The sequence below is a fragment of the Geotrypetes seraphini genome, chromosome 7 (assembly GCF_902459505.1).
Source record: "Geotrypetes seraphini chromosome 7, aGeoSer1.1, whole genome shotgun sequence".
NCBI lineage: Eukaryota > Metazoa > Chordata > Amphibia > Gymnophiona > Dermophiidae > Geotrypetes > Geotrypetes seraphini.
In genome coordinates, this window is record NC_047090.1 from 91,087,454 (window position 1) to 91,111,798 (window position 24,345).

The 24,345-nt window shown below is 40.8% G+C and overlaps 1 protein-coding gene across 1 annotated transcript in view; it reads right to left on the reverse strand.

The window, feature by feature from the left end:
* AKAP6 (A-kinase anchoring protein 6) overlaps nucleotides 1–24,345 on the reverse strand; it is a 629,015-nt gene that overhangs the window by 17,709 nt on the left and 586,961 nt on the right. The window contains exons 12-13 of the mRNA XM_033953244.1: nucleotides 8,075–11,356; nucleotides 2,203–2,240 (exon numbers count right to left, since the gene is read on the reverse strand). Coding sequence (XP_033809135.1) covers nucleotides 2,226–2,240; nucleotides 8,075–11,356 — 3,297 coding nt within the window. The 3' untranslated portion in view covers nucleotides 2,203–2,225. The remainder of the gene's footprint in view (nucleotides 1–2,202; nucleotides 2,241–8,074; nucleotides 11,357–24,345) is intronic.

Consider the following 24,345-nt stretch of genomic DNA (forward strand, 5'->3'; position numbering starts at 1 on the left):
ATTCCTGGCATACAGGGCAGCTAGATGAAAGAAATAAAGTCTGGAATTGGCAGTAGAGGAGAAAGGTACAGCTAAGGGCAGTTGATTTGGTGTACAGAGTTCTCTGGGAGGTGTATAAGGAGAGAGAAGAGAGGAGAGATATTGAGGGGCTGCAGCATGTAGGTTAGTAATAGGAGTTTGAACTGTATGCGAAGGCAAATAGGGAGCCAGTGGAGTGATTTAAGGAGAGGGGTAACATGAGTGTAGTGAGGCTGGTAGAAGATGTGTTGTGCAGCAGAATTTTGTATAGATTGTAGGGGGGGACAGCTGGTTCAGTGGGAGACCAGTTAGAAGTAATTTGCAGTAATTTAAGCATGAGTTTATGAGAGTGTGGGCAAAAGTCTGAGTACGTTAGATAGATGGTGAGCCCACCGGGACAGAAAGGGAAAAATACTTGAGTACCTGATTGTAAAACCGCTTAGATAACCTTGATAGACGGTATATAAAAACCTAATAAACTTGAAACTTGAACTTGAAACTAGTGTGCTCAGAGAGGAAGGGTCGAATTTTGGAAGTGTTGTAGAGATTAAAGCGACAAGAGGGGAGGGGAATCTTTATTATCTATTTAGATATGTAGGTTCTAATATTCATTGGTCCCAGAAAACAGATAGGCAAGTGATCCGCTAGTCCTGAAAGAATAATAGACATAGTAGCTGACAGGATGAAGCTATTAAAAATCTTTATTATAGAATCATAGGTGAAGAATGTGTAACACAGCCACCAGGGACTATACACATACTAGTAAAACAAATAAATAAATAATGGTTAGTATAAGAAATAATAATAATAAAATCTAAACTATAAATGACATACAGTAGATGATAAAATAATAAAATATACTGAGTGCCCATGGGATGGGTCCCAAAGTGCCAGGCTGGCTCAAGAACTGGTTGAGTGGAAGGTGACAGAGGGTAGTGATCAATGGAGATCGCTCTGAAGAAAGGGATGTTACCAATGGGGTGCCTCAAGGTTTTGTTCTTGGGTCTATTCTTTTAAACATTTTTATAAGTGATATAGCTGAAGGGTTGTCAGGTAAGATTCGCCTCTTTGCGGATGATACCAAAATCTGCAATGGAGTAGACACACCTGATGGTGTGAATAACATGAAGAAAGACCTGGAGAAGCTTGAAGAATTGTCTGAAATTTGGCAGCTAAAATTTAATGCTAAGAAATGCAAGGTCATGCATTTGGGCTGCAAAAACCCGAGGGAATGGTACAGTTTAGGGGTGAAAAACATATGTGCATGATGGAAGAGCGGGACTTGGGTGTGATTGCATGTGATACAATTCTGGAGGCTACACCTTCAAAAAGATATAAAAAGGATGGAGTCGGTCCAGAGGAAGGTTACTAAAATGATGTGTGGTCTTCGTGATAAGGCGTATGGGGTCAGACTTAAAGATCTCAAAATGTATACTTTGGAGGAAAGGCGGGAGAGGGGTAATATGATGGAGACGTTTAAATACCTATGTGATGTAAATGTGCATGAGTCGAGTCTTTTATTTGAAAGGAGGCTCTGGAATGAGACGGCATAGGATGAAGTTAAGAGGCTCCGGAGTAATCTGAGGAAATACTTTTCTACAGAAAGCAAGGTAGATGCGTGGAACAGTCAGCCAGAAGAGGTAGTGGAGATAGAGACTGTGTCTGAATTCAATAAAGCCTGGGATAGGCACATGGAATCTTTTACAGAGAGGAAGAAATAATGGTTACTGCAGATGGGCAGACTGGATGGGCCATTTGGCCTTTATCTGCCATCATGTTTCTATGTTTCTATGTAAATCAATTATGTGTTAACATAATAAATATTACTCATAAAATATAAATCATAAATAACATATAAACAGGGTTACCATATGGCTCCAGAAAAAGGAGGATGGATTGAGATATTCAGGTTTTACTTCTGTTGCTATCCATGGATGTAAAACCCAGATGTCTCAATCCATCCTCCTTTTTCTGGAGCCAAATGATAACCCTACATATAAATCATAAAATATAAATCATATGAGTAGATATAAAAACTATACTCATATCAAATGTATGTTACCTAAATGAGAACTCGTAAATACAAAAACTCCCACAAAATCACATATTGTACAGTGAGAACGTGAAATGACTACACTTAAAAACATCCAGATATAGAGAGACCAGACAAGGCACTTTACCTACCCTTGTGGTGTTAGACATTCTCGTCACCCAAGGTATTGCTGTAATAATTAAAAAAGAACAAAGAAAATATCTGAGCTGTATATAAACTTAAAACAAAAAAAAACAAAAAAAACACCTCAGTAAATATTAGGAAGTCTACTCAGTGAACAGTGTAAAGATCAAGGCAACAAAATGATAAAAGCAATGCACTTACCAGGATTTCTTATCACCGGTGGGGGTGGGGAGGGTTGGCTCTGCTCCAGTATCAATGAATGTATGTGGAGAGCAACTCCCTTTGAATGATGTTGGGTCATCTACTTGCTGCTCTACATAACAGGGCTTTCCCATAACAAGTGCTGCTGTTCTAGAGACAAGTATGTACTGGGGTGGGTGGGGAGGGGGTCAGTGACCACTGGGAGAGTGGGGGTGGATCATTACTTAATCCCTCCAGTGGTAATCTGGTCAGTTTGGCACCTATACGTTTTAAAACAGGTCTAGCTCCGGATGTCTAAGTTGCATCCTGGACGTAATGGGAAAGGTTCGATTATCACCGCAAGACTTCCAAGTGCTGAGCACGCCTAAAGCCTGCCCATTACATGCCTCCAACATGCCCATTTGAACTTTGGACACTCAGCAGACAGGAAACTTAGCAAGATGTCCAGAAAGTCATTTTCAAAAATCGGCACTTGGATGTTTTGGTGAGAAAAACATTCAAGTGCCAGTTTATGCCCCTATAATCACTATTATTTGCAATCATTGGCATAAAAAGCATTTGCAGTATGTCTTTGAAAATCAGCTAGAACTATACATATGGAGGGCAATTCTATATAGGAGTGTCAAATTAAAATCTCTCTATATGGAAGAGTAGATGTCTACTTTCCTTTACAGAATACTTGCATAACAGAGTATGATAGGCCGCTGAGTCTCACGTCTATAGTGTGTAAACTGATGGAAACACTGATCAAACAGAATATTGACACAATCCTAGATGAAGAAAAACTGCGTGATCCACACCAACACGGGTTCACCCGGGGCAGATCCTGCCAATCTAATCTGATTAGCTTTTTTGACTGGGTTACTAGACAACTGGACGCCGGAGAGTCACTGGACATGGTATATTTGGACTTCAGTAAGGCATTTGATAGCGTCCCTCATTGAAGATTGCTGAACAAGCTGAAATCGATAGGATTAGGAAACACTCTAACTACATGGATTGGGGATTGGCTGAGCGGTAGACTTCAGAGGGTGGTGGTGAACGGTACCCCAACCGAAGCATCGGACGTGATCAGTGGAGTGCCGCAGGGATCGGTCCTGGGCCCGATTCTATTCAACTTATTCATAAGAGATATGACGCAAGGACTTAGAGGAAGGGTATCACTATTCGCCGACGACGCCAAACTTTGCAACATAGTAGGCAGATGCTTATTACCTGATAATATGACACACGACCTACTGCTACTGGAACAATGGTCAAATACTTGGCAGCTAGGTTTCAATGCTAAAAAATGCAAGGTAATGCACCTGGGCAAAAGAAACCCACGTAGAACTTATGTACTAAATGGTGAGACCTTGATCAGGACCACGGCGGAACGCGATCTAGGGGTGATCATTAGCGAGGACATGAAGGTTGCCAATCAAGTGGAGAAGGCTTCCTCCAGGGCAAGACAAATGATGGGGTGTATCCGCAGAAGTTTCGTCAGCAGGAGACCTGAAGTTATGATGCCGTTGTACAGAACCATGGTGAGGCCCCACTTGGAGTACTGTGTTCAGTTTTGGAGACCACACTACCGAAAGGACGTACTGAGGATCGAGTCGGTTCAGCGAACGGCCACCAGGATGGTCATGGGGCTCAAGGATGTCACGTATGAAGAAAGACTAAAGAAATTGCGGCTGTACTCACTTGAGGAAAGAAGAGAACGGGGAGATATGATTGAAACGTATAAGTACATCACGGGACGCATTGAGTCAGAAGATGATATCTTCTGGCTCATAGGACCCTCAACCACCAGAGGGCACCCGCTGAAAATCAGGGGAGGGAAGTTTCATGGCGACTCCAGGAAGTACTTCTTCACCGAAAGAGTGGTGGATCATTGGAACAGACTCCCACTCCAGGTGATAACGGCCAGCAGCGTGACGGATTTTAAGAAAAAATGGGATACTCACCTGGGATCTTTAAGGGAGTAAATTCAGGGGGGGGATACTTGGAATGGGCAGACTTGGTGGGCTATAGCCCTTTTCTGCCGCTTTTTTCTATGTTTCTATGTTTCTATGAAAAGTTCTCAGCCCAGCCAACATATTTGGGGCAGTCTCCATCCAGGGCTATACACATGGAGGGGCATAATCAAAATAAACATCTAAGTACGATTTGGACGTAGGGCACTAGTCACCCAAAGTCGGCAGCAGCAAAATGTCCATTCTTGAAAAGTACGCCTACATTTTTTTTTTTTAATTGTCTATCCATGAGTTTGATCATCCAGACTGCCACTATGTCTGTCTTTATACCATATTCTCAACCACAAATTTGTCTAAGTTCCAAACGCCCAGAACAAGACCTTTTGGATGTGGAAGGGGTCAGCCTTGTGATGGACAGGCCACTCAGACATGGCAAGAGAGCAGTGGGGCACCTTACTGGGCACTGTTGTAAGCATCTCACCAGAACTTCCTTATAGGTCATGGTGACTATACCCACCTGTCTACAACCCAAATAGCTCTTATGGCGGCAGGTGCCACCTATATGGCAGTAGAGTAGGGTTTTGGGGAGGTTTGGTAGGCTCACATGTTCCACCATGAATGTAGTAGTTAGAGTGGTTAGAGTGGCTTATGGGCCTGGGTCCTCCTCTCTATGGTTCACTAGCCCACCCCCCCAGACTACTTAAGCCACCTTTGTGCAGCTCTACTAGGCTTTCCTATGCCAAGTGCTGATGTTCCAGAGGCAGATATGTACGTTTTTATTCTGAACTTTGTGGGGGTGCAACGGAGTCAGTGAACATGGGTTGGGGGGGTATCTTTACTTTGCCCCTGCAGTGGTTCTCTGGTCACTTTGGATACCTTTTGGGTACTTATACGTGTCTTTACATCATCTAACTCACAACATATAAGTTCTGTCTAGGCAGTCTTGTCAAACCTTCGATTATCCCTACAGGATGACTCAGTCTAGGTTGGCCCACATCCCACCCTAACCACTCCTCAAAAAACACCCCTTTCAGCTCTGGGCGCACAGCGGGATTCAGAGGCCTAACAAGTCCCTGGATACACCTAAAAAGCCATTTCGATTATTGGCACTTGGACGTCCTGCCTTTTAAATCATTCAAGTGCTGACTTGGGAGGGTTTTTAGACATATTTAACTTTTGATTATGAGCACCTTAGTACAGCGATTTTCTACTTTTTTTGTTCTGTCGGAAAAATACTGAACGAAAACAGTGCAAAATCGCTGGACTAAGCATATGGCTCTCGAAGGAGACTGCCCCAAGGAACTTTTTAGCGGCCCCTTGTATATATACAAGTATACAATTAGGAAGAAGCATTTTTGCCAGCTACAAAGCTGGTGTATATGCTGGCAGCTAGGTGCTGGAGATATGTGCTTAGCTTTTAATATTCTGTACCCCATTAGGGGGTAAGTCTATAAGCAGCTGCCTAGTTTTAGGCAATAAGAATATACTGTACATAACTGGTGTATTCTAGTCATTTTGTCACGTAAGTGGGTATTTATGCATGTAAATGACCTCTTAGAAAACACTGATTAGCAGAAAACTGTGGGCCATAATTTGTTTGCATGTACTTTGCTGGTGTGCATGCACATGGGCAGAGTTTGGGTGAAGCATGGGTGCAGTGCACAAGAATAAATTATGAAATGCTCTAATTTTTGCATGTTTATGCATTCATGTAGGTGCAGACGTTTATACCAGCTAGGGATCATCCTAGTATATACAGAGCGACTGTCATATGGCGATGATTTTTCACGCCACTATGTTTACTCCACAGCCTTTTAAACTATCTGCTCAAAAATACGTACATTGTTTATAGTCTACATTTTTATATATGATCCCTATATCAACTGGACCCCTGAGGAAGGCATGTTCGCTGAAACACGGACTGTGTAGGGTCCGGTAGGACAATCACATGTGAATTATTATGCTGGCCATACCCCATCTATAGCCATGATTCACCTGGACCCAACCTCTTCTTGTGCTAAGCAGCAAGCAATGGAATTTCTACCATGATGTCTGGTTTTGACACATAGGGCTCTTTTTACTAAGCTGTGATAGCAGTTTTAGTGCGTGCTTATCGCATGCAGAATTGCCCTTTATCATTTTGGGTGCTGCTCTTTGAACCTTTTTAATTCTGCTATATCTTTTTTGAGATATGGTGACCAGAATTGAAACATTACTCAAGGTAAGGTCACACTATGGAGCAATATAGAAGCATTATATAGTAGTACTAGTCGTTAAGCCCATTACATTAACGGGTGCTAGAATATATGTGTGTCTGTCTGTCTGTGTTTCTTTATCTTTCTCTCCTTGGCCGCTGTCTGTGTCCTTCTGTCTCCCCCCCCCGAGCAAAGCTGTCTGCCCCCAGCACACCCCTCTCCCCAAAGCAGCCTCCTTTCCCTCTCCCTGTCTCTCCATGGCCCTCTTCTGTCTTCCCCCAGAGCAAAGCTGTCTGTTCCCAACACACCTCTCACCCAAAGCAGCCCCCTTTCCCTCTCCCTACCTCTCCATGGCCCCTTCTGTCTCCCCCCAGCACACCCCTCCCCCAAAGCAGCCCCCTTTCCCTCTCCCTGTCTCTCCTTGGCCCCTTCTATCTTCCCCCCAGTGCAAAACTGTCTGTCCCCAGCACACCTCCCCCCCAAAGCAGCCCCCTTTCCCTATCTCTCCATGGCCCCTTCTGCCTCCCCCAGCATACCCTTCCCCCAAAGCAGCCCCCTTTCCCTCTCCCTGCCTCTCCATGGTCCCTTCTGTGTTCCCCTCAGAGCAAAACTGTCTGTCCCCAGCACACCTCCCCCCCCAAAGCAGCCCCCTTTCTCTCTCCCTATCTCTCCATGGCCCCTTCTGTCTCCCCCAAGCACACCCCTCCCCCAAAGCAGCCCCCTTTCACTCTCCCTGTCTGTCCATGGCCCCTTCTGTCTCCCCCCAGCACACCCCTCCCCCCAAAGCAGCCCCCTTTCCCTCTCCTTCTGGCCCCCTTTATTGATTCCCCTGCTTACCCTCCCTGCATCCCGGCGTCTTCTGGCCTGCTCCAGGCCGCTATCGTGGTGGCCGGCCCCAGCGAACCTCACAGGCCGCTCCCCAACCCGGAAGCACGCTCCCTCCGGACGCGATCCCATGCGTCAGAGGGAATGTGCCACCGAGGCCAGAAAGCAGCCCGCGAGGCCCGCCAAAGCTGGCCACGATGGCAGGCTGCCCCGAAGAGAAGGATCAGCGGCAGCAGCAGCAGTGAGCGAGGGCGGGAGGTGAGGTGCTTGTTTCCGGTTGGTGAGGAGCTTGCTTCCAGTTGGTGAGTGAGGAGGGGAGTGGCCAGAGTGATCCATGGCAGCATTCTAAAATGGAACGCGGCCACGGATCAGAAAACACGGCCCCAGGGATCACGATTTTTCAAGAGCGCATGCGCACTCTAGGGTTTTATTATATAGGATTCTTGGTTTTATTTTTCATCCCTTTCCTAATTATTCCTAGCATCTTGTTTGCATATTTGGCTGCCGCTGCACATGTGCAGTTTAATTAACATGCTACTATGTATTTTAAGTTGTATATATGAGCATTTCTTTAAATTACTATGGATTTCATTGCATTATTGACTTTCTATGCATGTGTACATAAAAGAGTGGACTAATTAAAATGGTAGTGGTGATACCTTTTACTATATATATATATGCACAAATTCTTTGCCCCATACCTTTGTATATGAAACTTGACACACCTGAGGCTGAAGGTTTTCTTCACTAGTAAGAGTTTTGGTGTTATGATGCAATAAGTTTTGTTCTTTCGTGTTTAATGACTTTAAATGCAGGTCTAGATTTGAGGTCTTTGTAGATGTTACACTACTTGTTTTAGGCTTTTTGTTTCCATAGGCATCATTCCTCTTGTCAATGGAAGAGTTCTCACGACTGATATTTAAGGCTTCTGAGCCACCTGTCATATGTGTTACATTTTGCTTGATGGAACCAAGCTCCTGAATATCAGTTTTATCAAGCTGCAAAGACATTGGAGCTTTAGATTCATCCAATGAAACTATGCTATCTGATGCCTCTAAGCCTTGTGTAAGGCCACTAGGGAGGCGTGACTGCTCCTCAGCAGGTTCTTCATCTGTACATGCTTCAAAAGTATACTCAAGGTCATCTTTCCCATCCAGGCTGATTTCAGAAAAGTCCCTTGGCACTGGAGTAATGCTTTTATCTTCAGTGTACATAACAACCTCACCGCAGTCACTATCATGAGAAGAAAGAGAAAGATACGAGTAAAAGTCCCCCTTTCTTAGTTGTATAGGCCGGTGAGAATGTTCTAACACCTTCTCCTTGATCTGTGCTAGTGAAGTGGGACTCACCAATTCACGCTCAGAATGGGATTTGTTCTTCAAGGCCATTGATGCCATATCGATAATCTCCATCACAAAATCGTGAACTGAACATTCTTCAGTAGTCTGTCTGTCAGATGGCTTAGAGTCACACCTGCAGCAGGAAACACAACTAGCAGAAGCAAGATCTTCCATTTTAGTTTCAGTAAAGTTTGAGTAGCAGTCACTGGACTGTGCAAGATCATTTGCACCATTAGGTTGATCTTCACATTCATGGTTATGGATCGGAGTACTCTGTGTACCTATATCTTCCTCTTTTAAGACAGAAACAGTGCAATAATTAGTAGTAAAAGAAGAGCATGGGCTTTTGCTTTGATGGCCACTGGACCCCAAATAATTTTGATAATCATTTGAGCATTCCTGAGCATTTGAATCAGTTTTATCTGGGATTCCTCTAAGTTGCTTATAGGAAGAACATCCTCTTTCAGTTGTATATTCAGTGACTAGACAAATATCTTCAAGTTCTGAAGACCTATTTGGCTCCTCCTTTGATCTCTCATCAGTGCTTTCAATATTGCCATTTTCCATATCATCCACCAATTGGTCTTTATCAACTTGCAAACTATCCTTCTGAGACAGATCTTTGGCACCCAATCCACTAGTATTTGAGGCATTCTTGCTATTAGCATTATGTTCTGCAAACTTACATGATGAACTGTTTAGAACTGATTCAGTGTTTAATTTATCAATGGCAGTAAATATCTTGTTGGCACCGCCATCTTTTTCACTATGTATGCTGTCAATAAAATTGCATTTTTTCTTTTCCTTGAGCAGCAAAAATTTTGGTCGGTTCCAAGTCTGCAGTTCATTTTTGATGTACTCAATTCCTGACAGAAAACTGCTTTCTTCATAAATGTCATCATCAGTAGCGATACTGGAGTCATCATCATCATCTTTAATACAGAGCTCCTCTTCTGTCAAAGTAAGCGTAGAACTGGAGAGCAAATCGCTGTCATCTTCATCATCTGTGCAAGCAGAGGTACATGAGACATTGACAATCATGCTGACGTTGGCATCACTTTCATCAGCCACTGACTGGTTTAGATGTTTCTGGAAGGATGCATTCGAATCTGGAATTTTGTTTTTGTGTAGCACAATGTCTTCTGAACAGAGAGAGAGCTCTTCACTGCTGCTCAGTTCTGTGAGTGATGCGGCTGAGTCCTCGTTCATTGAAAAAGCAAGATCCAACGAAGGCTGACCAGGTAAGGACATTTTTTGAGAGGTGCTCTGGAGTGTCATGTCTGAGATGCTATGTTTTATCTTCTGCTCAGAAGGACTCTCAATATCTTCTAAACGTTTCAATAGGTCTAAAGTCCTTTTGCTGAGCTCTCCAACTGAATCACTGCTTATACTTATATCTCCTGAACTATGTTGACTAAAAAGATCTTCGTTACTTTTGCATGAAACCAACCAGCTCTCCAAAGAAGTGCTGCGTTGAAGACCTTCTCTGGGTTTGGAAATATTTAATCCAAATAAATCACCTGCAGTACATAGAGAATCTAGAGAAGAACCATGAGATAAGCAGGAAAGCTGGCTTTCAGTCTGTTTATTCATTAATATTTTGATACCTTCCATTGCATTTAAGGAATTAAAGTCGGCTTCACCTGAAGAAACTTGCAAAATAGATTCACAGTGCTGTGATTCAGGATGCTTGGACCTATCAAGCATTCCATCAGAACAAAAATGAGAAGTATCTTGTTCTTTTTGATCATTTTCTATTAGATTCTCACCTTGTACATGCTTTACCAAGAGGGGCCAATTGTGCTTAGAGCCTTGAAGATAAGAGTAATCATAAAAGGTGAACACATCATGCTTTTCCTGCATTTGTTCTTTTAAACATTTAGAAGTGCATTTTGGAAATATCTTGAAATCTTTCTCTTTCCCATTTATACCATGTGCATTTGCTAGAGCTCGGCAGCTACCTGGAAACATAATCTTTTCATCTTCAATTTTTTGTTTCAGAACATCCACTATTTCTGCCATTTGGAAGTCCAAAGGTTCTGTATCAGCCTGCTGTTTATGTGTTCCACCCATGTCTGCTAACAAGCAGGTTTCCGAATTGGCTGTGTTCTCCGCGTCACCTTCACTGACTATACCACTTTCGCTGCCAGGATTCCTGCTTAATTTTTCACAGAACAGAGCATTATAGGATTGGAATGAAGCATTTTCACTTACTATTTCTGGTAATGACTTTATGGATGAAAATGATGAGTCTTTGCTCAGGCTCTTCTGAAGAGCGCTAGATGTCAATACATTGGGTAGCTTTAGAGTCTTGTGAAAGAAAGGGGCCAGATTTCTTTCATATAATTCAACATTGTGGAGACTATACACTTGGTAGACTGGCGGACATAAAGGAGCCATGGCACTGGAAAAGTTTGATGCTTGATCAGCAGCATGCTCTTTTTTATTCTGGTTCTCTCTTACGCGCGCTTCTAAATCTGATGCTTTTTCTGGCACATCAAGATTGTCTTCTTGTTCAAAGCTGCTTGAGTCTTCATTTATGCAAATCAGCTTATGACTTATATCAGTTTCATCCCATTCAAGGGCGTCTTCATTAGCATTATTCAGGTCCATCAAATCGAGATCAATAATGTTCATGATCTTCTGCAAACAAAACACACAAAAAAAATAAATAAGAACAAACATATAAGTTCCCCACAGCTCATTTAGATAGTTTAATGAAGTTGAGATTAGTCCTTATTCCCTCTGCAGCATAAATTAGAGATGTAGTGACATTATATAAAACTGGATACATTATAGAGCCCAATTAAAGAACGCCGATGAAAACAAAATTATCATTTTTATGTCGGCCCAAATTTTGCAACTGGAAATCAAGTATGAAAACAATTTCATGCAGATTCATTTCTGATTTAGGTTTCCTAAGTAATGCTGCACTTTTCTCGCTGATAAGCAGGGTTAGTAGTAATCAATGCAGAGATTAAAACCAAGTGCAGAAACCAACCCCCTCTTTTACTAAGGCGCGCGAGCCGATTTACGTGCTAATCATTAGCGTGCGTTAAATGCCCATTATATTCCATGGGTGCCTTAGCATTTAGCACGTGCTAATCGGTGAGCGCGCCTTAGTAAAAGGACCCCCAAATCAACATGGACAAAGCATTATAAAGAGTTTTCTAAATGCTGTATATAGCAGAAGACCTATATGTTGCATAATATAGAAAATAGGGGCAATTCTATAATTTGGCACCACAGCGTTGGTGCCTCGTTGCCATGTACTGAGTGCTAATTCTATATTGGCATCTGGGCACTAAGGTGCTATTATAGAATATTTATTTATTTTTAGTATTTATATACCACTCATAGCCTAAGTGGTTTACATTCAGGCACTCAAGCATTTTTCCCTCTCTGTCCCAGTGGGCTCACACTCTACCTGAAGGTCTGCAGCAGTGTCAATGGCAGGCGTAAATGGGTGTTCTTACATGTGGCAAATCATGTGTGTAATAGAGAATGACATGGTGACAAAATTCATCACCGTTCCCGTCCCCGCGGATAACCGCATGAAACCATCTTTATGTCATTCTTTAAGGAGAGAGGAAAGAATCAGAGTATAATTGGGCACAACCACTGACCCGCAAGCTTTGCTTTGAAGAATGCTGGTATAGAAGGACCGAGGTTGAAATAGACACTAGAAAATGACATGGGATTATTTCCCGCGGTTATCCACGTGGACGGGAACAGTGATGAATTTTGTCACCGTGTCATTCTCTAGTGTGTAACTTAAATTATTCTATAAATTATATGCATGCCTGAACGTATTCCTCCCATTCTCTACCCACATGTATGCCTGTTTGCAGTTATGTGCTAAGGCCCAAATTCTGTATATGGCATCCTTAGCTGCGCATGCAAACTGGTGTGCATAGCAATTTGTGCGTGCGACTTAATTTTTTAACAAGTCAATTAGTGCTGATAATTGGCAAATAACACCTAATAATTGATGCTAATTGGCAGTTAATTAAAAGTTAATTAATTAAAAGTTATGCGCACAACTTTGTAGGTGCGTTCTATAAAGTGATGCATGTCACTTCCAGCGCAAAAGAAGGTGTGGTCAGGGGGTGGAGCATCGGCAGATTGTGGGTATTCCTAAAAGTTAGGCGCACTGTTATAGACTACGCCTGATCCGCACACAATTTAGGTGTAGGTATTTAGGCCTGGATTTCCTTGACCTAAATGGGTGCTCCTACATGTTATGCCACGTGTAACTGCTACAGGAGAACAGATCTCTCCTGACCTTAAAAAAGGAAGGGTGAGGGGAAGAGACAGATCGAATCAAAACCCTCACCTAAATTTTTTTTTATTTTTTTATTTATTTATTATTTTATTAAACAAATTATCAAGAATAACTTCTTGTACAGTGTATGATCAAGACAACCAACTAATACACAACGAAGAAACTAGAATAATAATATGAAAATAATTCTTCTGCTTAATCAATTTTAAAGTCCCATATAGAGGATCCAAGATGGTAATCTGAATGAAGGTAAAAAAATAAGTATAGAAACACAAAAACATAGAACTTGATGGCAGAAAAGGGCCACGGCCCATCTAGTCTGCCCACACTAATGGCCCACCCCCTAACTACCTCCATGAAGAGATCCCACATGCCAATCCCATCTTTTCTTAAAATCTGGCATGCTGCTGGCCTCAATTACCTGTTGTGGAAGATTATTCAAGCGATCAACCATCCTTTCGGCTAGCTGAAAGTGGTTCATAGGGGCAATTAACTACACCTAAAATTTTTTATGGTGAACGGGAAGCCCTCAGTCACACAGCTCATAGAGGGTACTAGCCTCTAGTGCACCATCTGTCACATACATAGACCCAAAGGGGTGTTATCTGTGAAACATCCCCGGGCTAACCCGTATAAGTAACTAGTGCGCAAACCAGTGTGCTAATAGTACAAAGTGTAGTAAAACAACAAAGTTAAATATAAGAATGGTTGGAGCCTTCTCTACCTCTCATCCGAGGATACAGGAGCGTCCAAAATCAGCCAAGCAAGCACAGGCATGAGCTATACAGTCTATCAGAGGTACTTAGCTTCTCCATAGTAATGAAGGTGTAACCAGCAAAAATTAAGCTTATCCACTAGTTACATGTTTAATTATATACGGGTTAGCCCGGGGATGTTTCACAGATAACACCCCTTTGGGTGTATGTATGTGACAGCTGGTGCACTAGGGGCTAGTCCCCACTGCGAGCTGTGTGACTGAGGACTTCCCGTTCACCATAAAAAATTTTAGGTGAGGGTTTTGGTTCGAGCTGTCTCTTCCCCTCACCCTTCCTATTTTAGGGTCAGGGGAGATCTGTTCTCCTGTATTATATTTGTATTCTCCCTTGTTTTGGGTTTTTTTGACTCATGTATAACCATCAAGCATGAATCTACGTATATATATATATATATATATATATATATATATATAGCAGGTGCCTTTTATAAAATTGCACTAAGCCCCATTCTGATCAATGGCAGATTTTTAGATGCCATATATAGAACATGGGAGTAAGTCACTTCCATGCTCTGTTACTATTTTCTCAGCACTTATGCATGTAAAACCCCATATTATCAGTCTATAAATCTATTCAATGAAATAATAACAAAACACTAAATTAAGGCTGTTAGCTGCTGCTGGTGACAGCTGGTTTTATTTATTTTGCATGAATGCCCTCCCCTGATGAAGCTTTCAATGAAACAGGGCTCCTGTTGGAAGTGACGCAGCAGCTAAACTGTCTTTCACGCTTCAGCACATAATGCCTTCAGCTTTATAGTCACTGGATTTCTCTACATATGTTCTGTAAGCTAAGTATTTTGTAACATGTTTTTTGCATGCTTCTAAGCCTTAATTTAGTGTTTTGATATTATTCCATTGGAGTGATTTATGGATACTGGTGATATAGGGTTTCTGAGCCCCCAGATAGCTCATGTAAGCAATGGAGTTCTTCTGACCTGTAATGATGATTTCTTTCAGGGTTTAACTTCCCCTGTTTTCTCTGTAGTTGTCACTGAGGCCTATGTTCTATAAATGGCGCCTTAACCTAGGCATTGGTAGGCCCCCTACTAGCGCCTAAGTGCAAAGCGCTGTTTAAAAAATATTCTAGGCACCTACCAGCACCTAAAATAATGGTACCTGCATCATGCCTATGGAGGCACTTTACGATGCTTAACACCACAGTAAGCGTGGTTAATGCCGGAAATAGAATTAGGCATCGTAAAGTGTCTCCATATGCACGGCTGATGTGAAAGGTAGGCGCTGGAAATGTAGGCCTTGGAAACCCTGGCCTACATTTTCAGCGCCTACCTTTCCCAAAGACATAATTCTATAAATAGCACTGTCACATGATTGACATGTGATCCAACCGCCGCTGTCAGCACCATTTATAGAATTTGGGCCTGAGGTCTTTTCTCCATGCCCTGAGCAGGTGGAATTTTTCTGTTTTTTACACAGTTTGGTTGGTTTACTGATTTGTATTATTCATCCCTCTTTTTCCCAATATACTATTTTTTGCTTAGTGAATTTGAATTTAATTATGCGATACACCACCTTTCATGGATCAGCAAATAAAGTACAAATAAAAACAAAAGAGTGGAAACTATAAAAATATTAGACAAAATACAGTTAATTTTAAACCTCCACTGGAAGACAGAAGTTCAAGTTTCAAGTTTTTTATTTATTCTTGATTAATCGCTTTCTCTAATTCAAAGCGATGTACAAATCAAATTTAGTTAAAAGAGAACAAACAAACAAACAAAACAAACTTTGGGAATTACAATGCTTATAAAGGTTAAAACTTGTTATACAACATTGGGTAAAAATAGGGTTATGAAATACATTCGTTATATAAAAGATTAAACATAGGAAAACACATTAGGAAAAACAATAATTAAAAAATCAGGAATTAAAAGCATCATTAAAAAGAAATGTTTTTAATAGTGATTTAAATTTTACCAAATCTTGATCGTTCCGTATAAAAATAGGAAGAGCATTCCAGGTTTGAGGGGCTGTTACGGAAAATATAAATTGCCGTCTAGTATTAATCAATTTCAGTGAAGGTACTGTTAATAAATTTTGATCAATAGATCTTAATGTTCTAGTTGGACGGTAAGGTATTAAAAGTTTATGAATAAAAGCAGGTGTCTTATATAGAAGTGTTTTAAATGTAAGTAAACAGATTTTATAAGTTATTCTATGGATGACAGGGAGCCAATGTGCCTTTTCAAGTAGGGGAGTAACATGATCAAATTTTTTAGATTTTGTAATAAGTTTTATAGAGACATTCTGTATAATTTGTAAACGTTTGATTTCGTTTAATGCAATACCTCTAAAAAGAGAATTACAATAATCTATTTTTGATATGACTAATGAGTGGATAAGAATGTTTAAAGATTGGGCATTCAGAAATTTTGAGATGGATCTAATTTGTCGTAATCTATAGAATGAAGTTTTAACAATATGACTTATATGGTCATGAAAATTTAATTTAGAATCAACAATTACTCCTAATATTTTCGTTTTATTAACTATCTGTAGAGGAATATTTCTTATAGTAATAGGGGTGATAAGTGTGGGATTATCCTTCCATGGAAAGATCATCAAATTTGTTTTTTTTATATTAAGGGCCAGTTTATTAGTGTTTAGCCAATGTTGAATTTGATCGAGTTTTTTACTGATCTCATGTATTTCTGATATATTATCAGTATCTACAGGGTGTAAAAGTTGGATATCATCTGCGTATCCGAAAACCTGAAAACCTATAGATTGACACAATGTAAGGAGTGGTGATAGAAAGATATTAAATAGTAATGGGGAAAGAATAGACCCTTGGGGAACACCGAAAGTGGTTGAAGTAGGATTAGATATAGATTCTTTAAAGAAAACAGTAGAAGAACGATCTGTAAAGTAAGAATTAAACCAAGAAAGAATTTGATCCGTGATCCCAATAGATTGAAGTCGATTTATGAGAAGTTTATGATCAATTGTATCGAAAGCTGCGGAAAGATCCAGTGAAATTAATAAAGTAGTTTTGTGATGATCAAGAAAATAATGAATGGAAGTAGTTAAGCCAACTAGTGATAATTCTGTACTATGATGTTCTCTAAAACCTGTTTGATTGGGGTGGAGGACGTTTGTTTTTTCCACAAAATCTAATATTTGAGTATAAACTATCTTTTCCGTTAACTTGGCCAGAAAAGGGATATTAGATATGGGCCTGTAATTTGTTGGATCTGTATTACTTGCATTTTTATCTTTAATAATTGGGCGAATTATTGATTTTTTCCATTCTTTTGGTACTTTACTTTGGGTCAGACTTTCTGTAATTAAAGTATGAATAAATGGTCCAAAAATTTGAAAGTATTGCTTCAGAATAAACGGAGGAAGAAGATCTGCTTTTGAGCTTTTAATATTGATAGATTTAATAGTCATCTCAATTTCTTTTAGACTTGGAAGTTTAAATTTGGAGCATTTTGAGGTTGAGAGTTCAGTTTTTAACTGATCAGGATCAATATTACCTTGTTGATTTATTACAAAGGAGTTTCTTATTATTTTAATTTTTTCTGTAAAGTGATCTGCCAATTTTTGTGCTGTAAGTATGTTATTATTTTCATTTGATTTTTCCTTACTAGTTGAAATTGATATTCTTTTTAATATTTTATATAGCATTGATGGATTTTTAGCCTTTGTTATTTTCTCAGAATAATATTGCATTTTTGCTTGATTTATTTTTGATTTATAATATATAATTTGTTCCTTAAATAATTGTAAATTTGTTAAGGTTTTATTTTTTTTCCATACACGTTCGAGAGATCGGACTTGTTGTTTAATTAGATTCAGTTCTGATGAGAACCAGGGATTTTGAATTTTACGTTTAGAAATTGTTTTTGTTTGAAGAGGGACTACTTTTTCTAAGAATTTTAAAAGAGCTACATTCCATAAGTTTACTAATTCCTCTACTGAATTTGATTTTGTTAAATCAATTTCAAATGAAGAGAGAATAGAATCTATATTAACATTATTATAGTTTCTAAAATTTATTATTTGATGTTTTGAATTATTTGTACAAAGAATGGAGTTATATATTAATGAAATTAAATAATGATCAGACCATGGAACTGCAGAACAATTATTTAATGACAAAATATTGTTTGTGGTTTTTGATATTAGGGCCATATCCAAAGTGTGACCTGCCTGATGAGTTGGTTGAGAAATTACAGGATAGAGATCCAGTTGGTTTATGTGTGTTAGGATGGTTTTTGTATAATTGTTATTTGGTTCATCAAAATGTATATTAAAATCTCCCAAAACTATAGGGTTTAATGTAGAGCTACAAAAGTCAAAAAGTAAGGATTGCAGCTGGGTTATAATATCGGCTGAAATAGGAGGTGGTAAATATATTAATAATATTTCAGTCCTAGGCTTTGTCAATAAGGAACATTGTAAAAATTCAATTACGGAGTTTTTTGGTGAATAGTCAACTTGTATCAATAATGAATCTCGAAAAATAATTGCTAACCCACCTCCTCTTTTTTTGCTACGATGGTTAAAAAAAAATGAATAGCCTTGTGGACAAGCATAAGATAGATATGCCTCTTCACCAGTGGAGAGCCAAGTTTCTGTTAGGCAGAGTATGTCGATATTTGGTTGTACGACGATGTCATGTATCAGATGATATTTTGATTTAATTGAGCGAATATTTATGAGACTAATATTGAAATGTTTGTGTAAAGAATCAGAGAGTAATGGTTCTAAGCAAATATTTTGACGTTCCAAGGAACGAGGGATCTTTTTGATATGATCAGGTTTTTGAGGTCTATTCCCCCAAATAACTTGAATTGGAAACCTGGTTTCATCCATGGTAGTAGAATAATAATCTGGCTTTATAGGTATGAATAAATTGTTTGTATTTGGAGGAAGATTGTTCATTGAGAAGAAAAAAAATAATAAGATCAGAGGAGTAATATTTTGAATAATGAACCTATTGGTAATTTGCTTAACGCACTGCAGGATCGCACAAAGGAGCGCATTAAGGAGCAGAACCTGCTCCTTAAGCGCGCTCCTTTGGCGTGCGCCTTTGGCGCGCGCCTTTGCGGCGTGCGCCGCAAAGTGTTGAAATTTGTAGAACATGTACCGGGAGGGGCGGAGCCTGGAACGTGCCGCCGCTGCATGACCAACATCCTATATATTGTTTTCCCACTCATCATGGTTTTGAGACAATCAGGGCCTTAGGGAGAGTGGGAGGGCGAAGGCCCATGATTCTGAGCATGCAATTCTATGGGCAGGAGGGAGGTGGCTTCCCTCCTGCCGATTTGTCATCTGAAGGTATGGGGGTTGTCGGGGGATGTAGGGAGATGTTGGGTGGATATGGGGAGATGGGGATGTTGGGGGGAAGGATGTAGGGAAGGGTGTAAGGGAGGAAGGAAGAGACAATTTTTTATTTCTCCCTGCTGATTCAGCTAATCCTGGCTGGGGAATTTACCATCAGCTGAGCTGGCAGGACTGCACCGAAATCGGCTGAGCTGATGAGGGTTTCCCTGTCGCAATCAGACAAGGTAGTTGGGTACGTCTGCAAAACTTGCTTTTGTGTGTTTTTCATGTGGCCGTTTTTATTTTTGAAAATGGCCAAAAAAGATAGGCTTACTAAAGACCAAAATGTCTATATAGATCATTTTCAAAAATAAAAGATCGACGTCCAGCTGTTTTGAAAATGGATATTTTCTCTACTGGATTTCTGGACATTTTTTTCAAAATGTCCAAATTAGACAGATATGCTATCGAAAATGCCCCTCTATATGCCTGCATAATAATCACAGCTATATAGGATCTTATGACCTGGAAGCACTATGAAGTAATCAGCTCACAAACTAACATGAAGGTGGGGAGAGGGGAATTTATAATAAGAAAAAAAAAAAGACAATAGGCCTGCATCCTCCCAATAACACCAAAAAGCCTAGCATCTCCCTCCTTCCCCCAACTTAAAAAAATCCCTGGTAGTCTAATGTATCCCCTCTTCTGTCTGACTCCCCAAACCCTACCCACCCACCTCAAAAAGTGAAAGGCAGAAACAAGGATCATTCACGCCTGCCTCCGGCACTACTGTCATTAAAATGGCAGCAGCTGTTCCTGCTAGGGGTCAATCTTCCAAATAAGGCAATAAACATTACCTTATTTGGTAGGTTGTCCCTGGTGGTACTTTTAAATGCCTCGCTAGGGGTTAGTCTACTAATTAAGGCAATATTGCCTAAAGGTGTGTCATAGTGCATCATTGCCACCATTTTCAATGATGGTGTTACAGGGGCAGGAATAGGTGGACATTACTCCTGCCTTTCATTTCCCCATCCTGCATTTTGAGCTGAATGGGAAAGAGAAGAGAAGTACACTAGACAATCAGGAAATGTTTAAGTTGGGGGAGGGGGCTGCTAAACTACCAAGGATTTTTTAAAGATGGGGGGTCATATTAGGGGACCACTAGCAAAATAGGGGTAGAGTTACCATACATTTGGGGCACCCATAGGGATTTCCAAAATCCGGCAGTTTGTCTGGGTTTTGTAAGTCCTGAGCTCAGAGGCCACGTCTGGAAGCCTTTGCGCATGTGCAGCCGTCACTGTGATGACATCATATGCACATGCCTGTGACATCATTGTGCCGATGTACATGCATGCGCAAAGGCTTCAAAATGTAACCTTCGAGCTTGGGGAGGTTTGTGTGTGGGCGGGACCAGAATCTTAGGCTTGCCCATGTGCCTAAGGCCCCATCCATAGAAGGGGCCTTAGGTGCCTGGGCCAATCAGGCCTTAAGTCCCTCCCCAGGGCATCCCATAATGCACCGGGAAGGGGCAGGCCCAACTCATTTCAACGGAAGAGGGTCTGCCGGCCAGACTGTGGGAAGACCCGTCTGTCTGTCCATCATTAAAAGTTAGCGGGGGAGGGGGTGTCCAGGGATAAGGGGTCCATGTTTGTGGGGTCATTGGGGGTAGGGGGATCTGTGTATGGGGGTTCATTGGGTTATCTACAGTGGGGAGTTTCCTCCAGGAGGGATTGGTCATTCCTCCTGCTATGTTCGTTCGTGGCGTGTGGGAGGATGTTTGTGCAGGAGCGATTGGGCATCCCTCCTGCCGCATTCATTCAGGGAGGTTGGGGGGTGTTCCATGCAGGAGGGATTGGGTACCCTCCTTCCTGCAATCTTCAGTGGGGGTGGGGGGTGTTCCGGCAGGAGGGATTGGGCGCCCTCCTGCCAGCGATCTTCAAGGAGGGGTGGGGGGTGTTCTGGGCAGGAGGGCTGGGCATCATTTCTGCCGCATTCGTTCGTGGCGGGTGGGAGGTGTTCCGGGTAGGAACAATTGGGCATCCCTCCTGACACGTTCATTCGGGGCAGGGGGAACTGGCGGCCGCAACCACTCTACTTATCGCAGCAGGGTGATCCCATGCCATGAGAAGCTTAGTGGCCGTGTCTACAAAAAGCCAATTCTCTAACCGTCTGTAACACGGACGTTGGTTAGCGAATCGGGTTTACCTTAGGCGGCATTAGGCCCAATTCTATATAGGAAGCCTATCAGCTTCTGAGACCTGGCATCCTATATAGAATCCGGGCCACTTATCTGTGTGTTCTGTTCTGCTATGGCTGCTGGGGACTGTTTTCACCCGACATGTTTCACCCAATGGCTGTTTCAAGGATGCCCCCTGTGAATGCCATTCGGTCCACTTCTCCATGCATTCAATGCGATTCAAAATGCATTGAATGCGGGGAGAAGTGGATCGAATGGTGCCCACAGGGGGCATCCTTGAAACAGCCATTGGGCGAAACATGTCGAGTCTCCAGCAGGCATAGCAGAACAGAGCACACAGATAAGTGCTTTTTAATCATATTTAAAAATTGAATTTTTTAATACTATTTGGTATTTAAACAAAATGCATAAATAAAGCTATGAATAAAGTGCATAAAATTGGGTCAAGGAGGAGTGCTAAGTAAAAACTACAAAATCATAGCCTAAGCTGTGCACATATTTCTGTTGATTAAAAGTGATCAAGATACGGAAAGTCCATCTGATGGCCTAAATAGAAGATCTTATATTGAAGATATATATGGTCTACATTGCTTCACACATTCATATTTGTTGTTTGCTAGAATCGATTTTCATGCACTGCTTCCATTGCCTGCAAATCTATTTCATGCATATTTTATGTGGATATTCTACAAATCTAACTGACTAAGGATAACTCCAAGAGCAACCTAAAGAGCACTCCTAGAACCAAGGGGTTGATGCAGAAAATTTGTGCAGATGTTAGTACAGTGTGAGCACGATGTCTGCGCTCAATTTTCTCAGAGCAAGATACAAGTTTTATGTAGAAGCTGACATCAGTGCGCAGCATATTAAAATAGTGGTAATAAGCCTATTAGCTATTCTACCCCAAAGCAGATACGTATGCAGAAGACTTTAAGGCTAAGCCCAATGTAGGAGATTGAAAACCATACCAAGGGGATGGGAGTGAGGGTAGAAGAGTCAGCTCAGTGTCCTTCAAACTGTGTGCCACGGCAGAGTGGTATGCCCCAAAGAGATTTTGGGTGAGTCACCAGAGATTCCAGAATTTTACTTTATTTTAGATTCAAACAATTTTATTGATGCAAACATCATCAAATACAGCAAATACAACATCAAAGCACATCAATAATGCATCAACTATTATAATATAATATACATAATAAAAGACAAATTCCAATTTCAATAAACCCCCACTATATCTATATGTGTTTGAACCTTTACCATCCCTCTTCACTCCCACCCCTCCCTACCCTATAGTACTCTCTACCCAATGATACTCTCTTCATTTAACTAAATAAAAGCCCAATTAAGAGATCCAACTTAAAATCGCACTACGGCCCTTAGGATGTAAGTCTTGCAAATAAGAACCCCAGATTTGTATAAATAACATCTTTCGCTTTCTTATAATTCCAGCATCTCTAGCTTCCCAAATGGCCAGCTGATGTAATTGGTTTCGCCAATGCCAAAACCTTGGAGGATCAGGGATCGTCCAATATTGTAATATACATTTTCTAGCCAAGAGACTCATTTTCCTACGCAACGCCCTATTTCCTTTAGATAAATGTCCAACAGCCTCTGGCAAATCCAAAATAAAGAAAGAAGGAGAACAGCGCAATGATCTTCCAATTATTTTTGACATATAATTTATTATTTGCTTCCAAAAATGCTGAATTATAGTGCAAAACCAAAATGCGTGACCTAATGTATGATTCTCCCTCCCACATTTATGACACAAAGGAGTAGGAAGACCTCCACTATAAAACAATCGTGTTTGTGTGTAATAGGCACGTAATGTAACCCTATAATACGTTTCTCTTAACCATGAACAAGATGTCACCCCAAGTGTCGCTCTTAAAGTACGGGCAACATCCCAATGTCTCAAATTAAGCTGTAATTCTTTCTCCCATTTCTCCCGAATTTCCTGATAGTTCTTGTCTGGTTGTAATTTTTGCAAAATAGAATGAATACAGACACCAAAAGAGACATCCCCTCCTCCTGAACAAACAACTCTCTCAATCTAGCACCCAAATGCAAACTTAACTGTACCCTGTCAAGGGATCTCACATAATGTTCCACTTGTTTACATGCAAATTGCACTCCCCAAGTCTCTCCCACTTTAGCCAACAATTTAGTACGAGTCAATAATTCCCCCTCATTTCCCAGTATATGTTCCAATCTTAAAATTCCTCTTGCACCCCATAATCTATACTCCCTAGAGTCTCTTCCCGGAAGAAAAGCTGGATTACCCTGCAAAGGCAAAAGATCAGTAACCATTGGATTCCCTCCCAATAATTGCACAAATCAACGCCATACCGTCTGTAAAGTATTAAATACAACACTTGAACGAATAAGAGATGGTAACACATTTCACGCACTATGTAGTAACGCAAATATATCATAAGGAGCTAAAAACTCCTGTTCCATCTGAAGCGGAGTATAAATACTTGTCACATTTACCCAATCACCCAAATGACGAAGTAAACATGCATAATTATAAATCCGTATATCCGGTAAACCCAACCCCCCTCTATTCCAATTACCCAGCAAATATGTCAACTTTAATTTAGGTTTCTTACCAGCCCAACAAAAATGATTAATTTTTTTATAAAAGATCTTTAAATCCTTCTTGAGAAAACACAACGGTAAAGTTTGCAACATATTCAACCATTTAGGAAAGATAAACAACTTAACCAAGCAGATGAGACCCATTAAAGAAAGGGGCAACATCTGCCAGGTATCCAACAATATTTCCTATTGAAATATTAATGTTGAAGCCTATCCACATTAAGACGATATAATTGAGAAGTCAACATATTCATTACTGTCCCCAAATACATAAATTGCCCTTGTGTCCAAGTCAATGGAAACTCCGAACCCCATAAAGCCTTATTTAAAAATTCCTTTCATAAGCATACACTAGAATAGACGACATGTACTTCATGTATGCAAGAGTCTGTCAATGTTATGAGCGTCTGTGTGCGTAAGGATACAACTGCCCAGACAAGCCATTCTTTGGCGTGATTAGTCCTTGAAACTAATGGCAAGTA